We start from the raw sequence: 12176 nt of genomic DNA, 5'->3' as shown, positions 1-12176 counted from the left end.
GCCCACTTCAAAGATTTTTTCATATAATGACACAAAATTTCACATCATTTATAAACAATGATTTGGTTCATTTTGACAGATGAATGAAATATGTTGGTGGGTAAGTAATGAAAAAGGCATCTCATATGGTGCATCACAATAAATTAGCCACATGAAAGAGGGTCTTGCAAAGATCATTTTGTAAAATTGGCCCATGGACTCCAAATTGGTCTTGGCTACATGTACATGTACATAGGCTACATGTCTAGTACCATTTTTTCTAACTCTCTTTATTCTAGATTCTTTCATTATGTAACAGAAAGAGGCCATGAAACTCATATATTGTCAATGCATTTCTTCACTTAAATTGATGTTTGATTAATTTTATTATCCACTCTTGGGGAAAAAAATTATTATGCTTTCATTTACCATGATTTATTGATTGTATATCCATTAATCTACATGAAGATACTGATGAACCTTTTGAATTTGCATAAATAATGTATTTCTTAGTTGTCTACTATTGAGGTGAAATGTGTTTTTACTCAAACTAATTTCCATTCATTGATTAATAACATCTCTTCACTCATTTAACTCGGTTGTCTATTCATTCATCCAAATATAATTATTTTTTTATCATTTATCTATCCATCCTTTATACTTTGATCATTCACTGACGTAATATCTACCGATTCATTCATTCATACGAGATTGCATTTTAACCAAATACTTTTTATTTTTCTTTGAGGTACGTACACTTGAAAGAACATTGCACTTCCTGCCATGGTGTTCATTTCACACACGAAGGAAAACAGGTGTATTTGTGACATGAGAATATTTGACGCAGAAAAAACATGACTATTTTTAAAAACCCACAACTCTGCCAGTGCCACATAAAGCAGGATATGGTTAGTGGATGCAGACACCAGTACTGTTGTTTCATCAAATTTTACTTGGCAGGATGAGGAATGACAAACACTGTCAAACTATCTAGAAAAACAGTCATCTATATGAAAAGAAGACCATACTAGACCATACTGGGGTTTTTTTTGCAGTTGTTTTATATGACATTGACAATGGGTTTTAATGTGTGATATACATGTAGATGTCTGTCCTATAGAGTGTGGATATGCAAACTATTTTATCTGTCTTGAGCTCTGAGGTTCGTTTGACATTTGGTCACATTACCCGAAATTACATCAAATTACCTAAATTTGATCACGTTTATGAAATAGGGACATGTAGGGAAAATTTATCTCAATAGGATACAATGTTTACATCTTATTTTTTTATGAAGAAAAAACGTAAATACCCTAATTTTGGTTGCAAAACTCACAATTACAGCAAAAACGCAATGGTAGCCAGCTCTGCGACACAAATGCACTTCTTTTAAACAAACACACACAGTCATACACCATAGGCCTAAACATGTTTTTTTTTCAATGCTTACCTCTATTTTCTGTTTTTTAATGAAGGCTCCTAGACTGAATACTCTTATTGTGACCTGAAAAGATAAATCAAGGACAAAATAATACTTTGGTGAGTCATCTCTCTCAGAATAAAAAAATATTCTCCAAATGGTATTTGTAATGCACAATTTTTTTCTTTTGACATTCATTTGACCTAAAAATATTAAATGTGAAAAACTTGTGGTCAATGCTAATTATTATTATTATGTTGGGTTGGTCCCACATATTCAAAATCATGTACTGCATCATAAAAAAATTAACAGTACTAGCACTAATGTGAAAATGTAGTCTAAAAAAATTGTAAAAAATACACCACAGGGGTGAAAAAAATGATCCATTTCAGCTGGGTTAATTCCTGTTTTCAATCATCCATCCAAAGTTCTGCACAAACAAAATACATGTTCAACATCTTCAAAATTTTGCCAATTTCTACCAAATCACAAAAGCAATGATAATAAATACTACAATGTCAAGGCAACAGACTCGAGGTCAGATTACCAAAAACATTAACAAAAGAGAACGTGATGCATATAAAGTCAGAGTTTTACAGGGACAAACATAACAGAGTGTCTTTGAAAGTTCATGAAACAATTCATTTATCAAAGGGTTTCAGATGATTAGATCTTATCTCATCAAGGTTAGATTTTTATCTCCATAGTTGAGATTTTATCAATAACTGAGAATTGAAAGAAATTTTTTACATTATTAACGTACTCATTTACAATTCAAATTTGAGGCAAATTTTCGAGGGTACGCCGTTTGTTGGTGAATTATTATAGCTCGTACGAAAATGTAAAATCCATTTTGGTTGTGTCAGAGACTCAGAGTTATCAATCATCTTGTGCAAGGGCAGATTTCACCTGTTCTACATGTACAATGTAAACTCTGATGTTTTTTTATATTCCATAAAGCAAAAATGAATTGGCTATGATGGATTTGTAATACCGGGGCCTGTAACACAATTCTCAGCGATTGATCGTACGCTTAATCTTTACGATTGATTGTACATTGTAGTCTATGGAATAATCAATTGTAAAAATATGTTTTACGATCATTGCTAAGTTTTGTGTTACGGGCCCTTGGACTTTGGTAAAAAAAAAGATATATATATATATATTGCCTCTAGTTAATTCACAATGTGAATTAGATAATGTCTATAAATACAAAATGAAGTTTTCTTGATATAGATCTTCTTTTCAACAATTCTTTCAATTTGCAAGCATCCTCCAATTAGACATTCAATTTATTCAACTTTTCCCCCTCAGAAGAAGTGTGTGATGGGGAAGGAAGGGGGGGGGGGGAAGGAAGGGGGGAGGAGTGGGTTGCACATGTGCATTGCAAGCACAATAGACCAGACAGACAGTCTAAAACATACATGCTGCTCTACAAGGATGGAACTGATGATTTTTAAGTGACATTTCCTTTGAAAGGGTATTAAAATGTACATATGTGACGTCAATCCAACATCATCTCCAGCCCGACTCATCTCTTTATAGTGAAGGAGGATGAGTGCTCTGTTCATACAGAAAACTCATCCAGAGGCAAAACAAACTAACAAATAAACTCAAACTTAGATTTGGCTGGTGGTATTCATAGTATTATTTTTTTCTTTTTTGCCATTGTACATGTAGGACAGAGTCGTCAAATGTAGGTCAATAGAGAAAATATCAAAGAAATCGAGGAATGGAAAACCAGCCAATACACCTCTTTCAATTTCTCACAATCAACTGTTGTATCCATCTATGAAATAAATAGTAGGTGGTTTCAAACCGCCTCGATCACAAGAATCCCCGTTAAATTACGAGAACTTTTTAAGGCTAAAAAATACCCGTTAATTATTCGTGCTTTCACACCGCCCCGTAACACATCGTTCGGGATAAGTTCCCGAAGTTACGAGCATGCGCAGTATGGTCTGATAAGCAGGCAAGGCGCGAGATTCAAAATCACTAGCCCAGCAGCCACCCACACCGACGCGCCCAACGACACGCTGGGCTTAAAAGTCCCGTAATTTGCTTTCACATTGCCAAAATACCTGCGACCTTGGAAAAATCCCCACGAAAGTTCTCGTAATTTCGCCAAGTACCTACTATTTAGCGGGTATTTTCTTTCAGGGAAATTACACGTAGTTTGCTTTCACATTACCAAAATACCTGGAATTTTCTGATCGGGGTAAATTTCCCGATCAGAGAATACCTGGAACTGGCGAACTTCGAGGCGGTCTGAAACCACCTACTGTAAATATATTCACAATCGAAGATGTACTCAATCTGACCCCAATTCATCAACACTGCCTGTTTATTCATAACAAGATCTAAATCCAGTCACCGAAATTTAGTCTAAAAAGTTCATGAACTTGTACATTCACCACATTCACCATCCATCAAACTCAACAAACGCCAAGACACGTGAGCCGGTTTTGGGTGTTATTTGTTGGTTAAGAATACTGTTTACTCATGTTCTTAGACAAGAATCTGCAACATTGTGCAAACATGATCAATGTTAGAATACTGTATAATAATATAAAGGTCATACACCAAACTGTTATTGTGCTTCCCTTTTGAATGCAAAATATTTATCAGTTACAACGATAAAAAGTGATCTTACTATGATTTTTTCCTCCCCTCCACAGGCTCTGTTGCTCTAATACTAAGGTAAACAAAATTTGATGATGCATGCTTCTTTTGCATAATAATTATCTACTGGTATATCCACTCTAACTACATATACAGGCTGGTTTCCATTACATGTCCATAAAAATAGACATCATTGGCATCCAATTAACATCATGCATGAGAGAAAATACAAAGAAAAATGGAGAAAAAAATTAGGAATTGGAATAATCAAACAAAACAAATGAATGAATAATAATTAACATTCCTCATATTCTTAAAAAGCCTAGGACGGAAATGATTCACAACTGGAGAATATTAACTTAGCTAAAATTCAAAGAATAGATTGGAGAGATATGAGCATCTAGATGTACATGCACAGTCTGTGTGTACATGGTTAAAACAGACCCCTTTAACAAAGGGGGATTCACCCTGATAAGTTGGTTTTAATAAAAGCAGCAGAAAAAAAACTTGGAGATAAAAGGTTTCATACAACTCTGTCAGAGAATAATGAGCGTTTACATGAATTTTTAAAAATATTTATTTTGATTTTGTGACGTCACTGAGGAGTGGCTTCTCCATATGTCGTGTGATGTGTATAAATTCCCCAAAATGCCATTTTCGCAAAAAATATTAAAAGCGATTTTATTTCTGCGGTCAATACATCATCAGATACATCATTTCATACCGTCTTCTAAAAATATTTGTACTCATCATATTCACAGCCACAGGCCTGCTAACTTTGGAGAAAAAAAAAGGAGTCTTAATCGTGCAGCGCAAATTTTTCTTCTGGATGTCAGGTGTGTCTCCCTCATCTTTTTTTAATTAATGTTTGTTTTTTTTTAAACATTGAAAAATTACAAGTGTTGAAAAACTATTACACCCATACGCCACCACACAAATACAAATATGGGCTGATATATGTTTTATCTTATACCCCTTTCATAAACCCAATTTTGCGGCTAATAGCAGCATAATTTGGTCGTAAAATCGGAGGAGGACCAGAGTTATCCGCATTATTTTGATGCTGCTATTATCCGCATAATAGCAGCATCGGAACCAGATTTTGACTTTATGAACGCATTTCCAAATAATGCGGATAATTGCCATGGTGTGGTCACAAGGTCACCCTTTTCCAACACCACCGCATCGGAGGGGGCGTGTCCAGTTGTCATGACGATTATTCAGGACAGGCGCTCGTAAAAATAGTGCGGATTATTTTCAGAGTTTGTGAACGCAATTTTTATTGAATTATCCACATTAATTACTCTTAGGCGGCTAATTGGAGGATGGGTTTATGAAAAGGGTATTAAATGACTGGAAAAATGGAGTGCTCCTCTTTTTGGTTGACAAACAATCTTAAGAACGGGGTAACTCCTGGAAACAAGGAGTAGTTGGTAGGCCTGTATTCATGATGAGTACAAATTACTTCCCCTTTTAATATAAAAAGGGGAAGTTCACTTGATGAAAAGTTTGTTGCAAAAATACCAGAAAAAATAGTTTTAAAAAATGGTGAAGGTATGAGGAAAATCCAGTAAAGATTACAAAGAAAGACATTAGAATTTAGAACTTAACTTTAGAAGTTTTTGATTTGTGACTTCACATAATTTTAAGCAGCCACACCATATATTTTTTAAATATGAAATGCATAATTTTCATTTTTCAATGGCTCATGAGGACTAAAAAATTTCTTCTTTCGGGAGCGGGTATGAAATATTTTGTCTATTTATTACTGAAAGTACAATAAACCAAATTTTCAATATTATTTAGAAAATTACATATTGATTTTTTTAATCCTAAAACATGGGAAGCCGCTCACATCATATGACATCACAAATCAAAAACTGAAAATTCTGACAACTTTTAACATCTTTGATGGATTTTCATCAAATGTTCACCAATGATTTTGTCTTTTATCATTAGGGGGAACTTCCCCTTTAATATTGTCAACAAGACACGTACCTCAATGACAAACAAGGCAAGAATGGCTAAAGTGGTTGCAGACAGGGCTCTCAATGTGGATTCTTTCTTTACACTCCCTGGAAAAAAAAAGATGATAAAAATCCAAGGATTACTGAGGCATTGATTTTCTATCAGACACTTGAAAATATGATATTTCATTGAAAATAATGACATTATTACATGTGGGTCATTCCACGGGGTTGGGGCAACAGCACTTTTTTGTGTTCCTTATGAATTGTTAGCTTTATCCTGAAAATGTGTTTGGTGTTTTGATGTTGCAATGTGGTTTTGTTGGAAGGCAGTTATGTAAGCAATTACTTGATGCAGAAATAAAAATGTTGAACTGCAAGAATTATTGATGGTGAGACTTTAAATGATGATGTCCAGACTCTTTTTTGGGGTACCAAGTGTGACATCCAAAATGGTCATTTTCAGTTGAAGATATCTAATCAAAAGATAAACTTAGTCAAATTCAAATGGCCAAAATTGATAAAGCAACATTTGTTTAATAACAAAACAGTAATGGGATAGCAAATGAAAAGAGGCTTCATATCATAAATCATTCCTACAACTCGGCATACCACCGTTACATGCGATGTCCGCGTTTATTTTTTTCTGTAACGGCGGTAAAGTGGTAAATAACTAAAAGTCAGATATCATTTTTTCCAAAGTTATGTGTCAGAAATAAAGGGCAGGCAGTAAGCAACTTTTCATCAAAAGATTAGCTTTGAAAACCTATGATAATGTCATTTAAATTAATCGAGTGTCGCCGATGTTTTGGGCGATGTCCGGGTCAAATTTGTAACGGTGGATCACATTTCATCGCGTATGTAAGAAGGAGACACCGGAGAAGAGACCGTCGTTGTATCAGACGGACGGGATGTTAGCCGCGATCCACATGCACATGAACAGCCACGATGTCGGGCGTTTTGAAGCATCGCAGTTGGGAATCTTCCTGCGATGTCCGTGAAACGGTGGATTGGATCTCCACGATGTTTTCCCTTTCAAAGCAACGTAAGTACGGAGATTTATCCCGATACTCGTATTTTGAAATTAGTTAAACCTTATCTTTAAAATGTGGAACTATATTACCATGCAGAAAGTGTTTTTAAGTTTGAAAAATCTCGCTAATTTTCCATTATCTTTCACTTCGGTCCCACATGTAGCTTCTTGTGTAAGTAAAATATGTAAATTAAGACATCGCCGTGTTTGTTTCCAGATTTGCTGAATGGTTCCAAAGAAAATGTTTTTATTACTGTGATTCCGTTCAAACATGTTTTGAATGGTAGCTGACATGATTCAATCGTAATTTAGTTGATTTTTTACACCGAAATATGTTGATTCAATAGGCCAATGGATACTCAGAAACAGCTCTTTCACTGGTGATCATGACGATCACGATGACATCTCAATTTGGTACAAAATTTCTCCTTGTTTAAATTGGCTCCTACTGATTCTAGGAAATATGGGTATCAAAGACCTGAGGATCAAATTTGAATTTGCAAAAAAAAATGAGAATTTAGAACCAGTGGCAGCGCCACGGGGGAGGCAGACCCCCCCCCCCCCACAAAAAAAAAGTATTTTTTTTTTCTGCTCGTCAGCTGATCCCAGCCCGAAAGGAGGGGGGGCAAAATAATTTTTCTGTTACTACCCCCCTACACATAGTAGATGTGCTTTGTGTATGATGAAGCATGGGAATAATTCAATTACTAGTAATTCTTAGCTGTAGGCCTAACCTTCCCAAAACTTTTCATCTTGTTGAATGTTGGTATACTTTTCAGCACTTATTCTTTTTCCCTCATTTCTTTCTCCGTTTTTTCAATTGTATTTTTTTTATTTCTATATATTCAATTGTTAGGGACTTTTTCAATCGTATTTTAATTTCTATTTATTCAATTGTTAGGAGAGGGGTGGGTATTTGTTTTATCAGAAAGCAAAAGCCTGTGTGATTGTTTTCAATGTGATTTTTCTTTATTGCAATATTACGACATTTTAAAAACATGTACAAGTGAACAAAAGAAAATGTGACACAATCAAGTTTGTTTCACAAGAGTTTATTTGCTGTATCAAAAGGTAAATTCCAGATTTGAATTCCATTAATTCATTTAATTCCAATAAAACATGAATATATTATGTGATTGCTTGAACAATTAAACTTCAGAGATGAAAATTAAATAGGATGGTCATACAGAACTAAATGGAATTGTCAAGAACCACCCTTGATTATAATGCAGAATAAAATTAGATTAAATTCATCCATTGAGAAACGAAATTGAAGTAAAGATAATTTATGAAAAGGTACAGGTAATGGGCAAGTAATTGTATTGTCAAAACAAAGTAGAACACAAAAGCAAATACAAAAATCCTTTTATAAAACATAACTTTATATTTAATTTATGAACTATGAAATGATGAATTCTATTTGCTATGAAAAAATACAAAGTGAGGGTTCTTGTGTATTTTGCAAGAACAGATCAGATTCCTTGTCATTGCCCTAGTAATCCACCCCCCCTTACTTTAATGAGAAAATGTCAAGACATGTACATGAGTAAATGATTTCATATAATATAAAATATCGTGGAAACAATCCAGCAAGTTTTGTTGATTAAAATGTAATAATTTGAATTGTGTAAAAAAAATAGTCAAACTTCCAAATACTATTTTTCTCAAATAACTACAGGTAGCCTCTGTTGAAGGTTAAAATGTATATCTTCAGTACATGAAGTGTCAATCTGGTGACCTGTACTCCTGGCCTGATGGCGAGGCACAATTCTACCTCTATCCATTGGGTCACCGATCTTCTTGAAGTTCATAAACTTGTAACCTGAATGCAGAGAGAAATATTGCATGTTATTTCTAATAGTCAGGTTTAGTGTACAGTGTAATACATTTTTTACATTTGCCAGTAAGAAGTTTACCATATAGTTTTTAACTAAAGGAAAAGATTGTACTTTGCAGTTTTATACTTGAACATTTATTAGAATAGCTTAGTAGAAATAGTACATTTTACTCTCTCATTCACAACTCTATGTTCAAACAACAGGTGTAAGTTTTTTTATTCAATTTGTCCACTAAGTACTTTACAATTGTCCTTTTGGCATGCTGGAACTTAATGTTTTATCCAATGCATCTATTCCAGTGATGACATGATTATATTTTAATTAAAGTCACTTAGAACTACATTACCATGTAACTGAGGTAAAACAAATTAGAGTAAACAAATTGAACAAGTTATATGTGTAAGGTATTAATGCATTGTCCATGAATTGCATGCCAACTTTGTCTTGTTTTGTCTTGAAAAACCATAGCTTAGAAGAACTAAACTAGTACCTTTTCCCTACATCTTTTTCACCCGAGTATTGTATCAAAGGTATCAAAATTATAATCGTGTACATGTACATGTATGAATAAAAAAAATTTACCTGTTCATTGATATGCATTTCAGAAGCTTGCCTGTAGATGTTGTATTTCTACACTTGAGTAAGATGAGTTAACTCGCATTTAGTGTGTTGATAGGTAGAATGTCAAGTCATACTATTCAATATGACCATTACAAGGACATGATGTCCATGTAACGGTGGTATGTACATTTGAAAGTGATATCTTGAAGGAGATATTTTAAAGTAATAAAAGATTTGGAGATCATAAGCTAGCACTCTTGTTTTTTCCCTTTAGACAGAAACATATGTTTCAAGAGATAGACGGAAGTGGAACCTTGAGGATTACCGTAGTATTATTTTAAATACAATTTATCAATAATTTTGTACATTTTTCCTTGTTTAAACTCTAATTTAAATTGCTTTTATTTGCAAAGAATTTGACATGAAAAATGTTTTTCTTTAGTATAATCAATTGATCTTGTGCAAATATTCTAAGGCATAAAGTGGATTTGGTGTGTATTGGCCATTAATGGACCTTAACTTAACAATGCTTCAAAGTATACCTCTGTTACTGAGACATGATGTCCATGTAACGGTGGTATGTACATTTGAAAGTAATATCTTGAAGGAGATATTTTAAAGTAAAAAGATTTGGAGATCATAAGATAGCACTGTTTCATTTATTCCCCTTTAGACAGAAACATAAATGTTTCCAGAGATAGACGGAAGTGGAAACTTGAGGATTACCGTAGTATGATTTTAAATATAATTTGTTCATAATTTTGTACATTTTTCCTTGTTTAAACTCTAATTTAATTTGCTTTTATTTGCAAAGAATTTGACATGAAAAATGTTTTTCTTTAGTATAATCAATTGATCTTGTGCAAATATTCTAAGGCACAAAGTGGAATTTGGTGTGTAATGGCCATTAATGGACCTTAACTTAACAATGCTTCAAAGTATACCTCTGTTACTGAGACATGATGTCCATGTAACGGTGGTAACACCAAAAATAGAAGGTTAGGCCAGAAAGAGTAATTGAGTTTTTCCAAAGAGAATATTCCATTCTGTTGAGGCATGACTTCTCTCAACTATTTAGTTCTACATGCCATCATAAATTCAATTTTCTAGACTGGTGAGAAAAAAGAATGACACAGAACATGGCACTGGTATACACACAGAGCATCAAGTTCCATTTATTGATGCTAAATCTATCAAAATATATATGCCATGTTGGAAAGTGTGGAATAAAGTGGCTAACAATGTAGTTAGCAACATATTTATCAAGAGTAATGGAGATCAACCCCTTTATTTTGACAGTGGGAGAGCATAGTCTTAGCAAGGATGATAAATGATGTCCATGTAACGGTGGTATTTTGTCAAATCTTGTTTCTCAGTTTACTCCAATATGCAGGGTGGTATCAAATGCCTGTAAGTGGATTTAGTTGAAGGATTGTCCCATGAAACATATAAGAAATAAAACATTTCATTTATTACATTTCTATTTTTTGACCCTGATGTCACAATTTTTGCCCCAACCCCATGGAATGACCCATGTATAAAGAGAGGAAGAGGAACCCACAAAAAAATAGCAATGAACTGTAAAGGAGGACAGGCAAAGGAAGCAGGAACAATTACACTTTAAAGGTAAATGCTAGTTTTGGTAACGATATCAAAATGAGTTCGTACAGAATCCAATGAAATGACCACCATAGTGTCTGTTTGTATAAATAAAACGCATGTGCCAAAGGATTCTGGAAGATATTGTGTAATTGCTGAGAAATCAGCATATAAGCACAGGATTCGGGTAGAGCGTCGGGCCCGACGCTCTAAGCAATAATTATACATTGTCCCACGTGCGCTTATCTGTGTTGGGGATCTTCGGTGTGAACATTTTTCAGCGTAGATTTCAATATTTCACAAAGTTCAGTTAATGTAAATGTAACTGTACCAGATCTAGATCCTCGATGATATTCTGACAATTAAGCCTTGTTTTACAGACTTTCTTATGAAATCAGTGTTTACTGCAACTACTGGAATTTCTCTTTAATAAACAAACTGTTTACAGAGATTTACTTTTTATTCCTTGAAACGCCGAAAGCCGTGCAAAAGTATGGATAATAATATCCAGCACTTATTAACATTTTTAACATGATGTCTGTATTATTGTCTTATCATCATGTAAATAGTATAACCATGAATCATAAAGCAATCACGTTGTCATAAACATTTCAGGAATGCCACTGATTCTCTAGATCATGTTTCCAGAATGGTAGACTTTGAAACTATTTGGAAGTGGGAGGTGAACACACCCAATTATTATCAAAAGATTAATTAATATCAATAGAACATTTTTTTCAAGATTTGATCACTTTGGCTTTAATGTGTGGAAATTATCATGGAAGTCACAATTAATTAAAAATCACAACATTTTCATGTTTGTTTTCATTATCTTTTGAGAAACAAGGGGGGGGGGAGATACATGTAAACCTATCAACAACAAATGAAAAATATCGGCCAATGCACTGTGAGAGTGAAAGAGTAACTGATGCAAATTATTAAAGTGAATACCCTTGGTATCGCTATATGATGTACATGTACATGTAGTTTTATGTTATCTATGATGTACATGTACATGTAGTTGTATGTTATCTATTTCATTGATATGCAGTTCCTGAAAGAATCAGGATAAGAAATTGAAAAATTAAATTTTGGGGGGTCAACAACTGTATCAATAATAAAAACCTTCAAAATATCACTGGCAATCGAAAACAAGC

At 33.9% G+C, this 12176-nt stretch overlaps 1 protein-coding gene and 2 long non-coding RNA genes across 4 annotated transcripts in view; 1 reads left to right on the top strand and 2 right to left on the bottom strand.

The window, feature by feature from the left end:
• LOC121415139 overlaps nucleotides 1-12176 on the bottom strand; it is a 50657-nt gene that overhangs the window by 23529 nt on the left and 14952 nt on the right. For both annotated transcript variants that reach the window (XM_041608270.1, XM_041608271.1), the window contains 2 exons: nucleotides 6020-6096; nucleotides 1430-1483 (listed from right to left, as the gene is read on the bottom strand). In XM_041608270.1, coding sequence (XP_041464204.1) covers nucleotides 1430-1483; nucleotides 6020-6096 — 131 coding nt within the window. The remainder of the gene's footprint in view (nucleotides 1-1429; nucleotides 1484-6019; nucleotides 6097-12176) is intronic.
• LOC121415141 lies at nucleotides 6198-9415 on the top strand. The gene is made up of 2 exons (XR_005969958.1): nucleotides 6198-7033; nucleotides 8700-9415. It is a non-coding gene; the product is annotated as an uncharacterized LOC121415141 (long non-coding RNA).
• Nucleotides 8705-10943, bottom strand: LOC121415140. The gene is made up of 2 exons (XR_005969957.1): nucleotides 9442-10943; nucleotides 8705-8843 (listed from the first exon to the last, which is right to left on the bottom strand). It is a non-coding gene; the product is annotated as an uncharacterized LOC121415140 (long non-coding RNA).

The sequence above is a fragment of the Lytechinus variegatus genome, chromosome 5 (genome assembly GCF_018143015.1).
Source record: "Lytechinus variegatus isolate NC3 chromosome 5, Lvar_3.0, whole genome shotgun sequence".
NCBI lineage: Eukaryota > Metazoa > Echinodermata > Echinoidea > Temnopleuroida > Toxopneustidae > Lytechinus > Lytechinus variegatus.
Note: the sequence above shows the minus strand (reverse complement) of the source record. Positions and strands in the feature narration are given on the sequence as shown.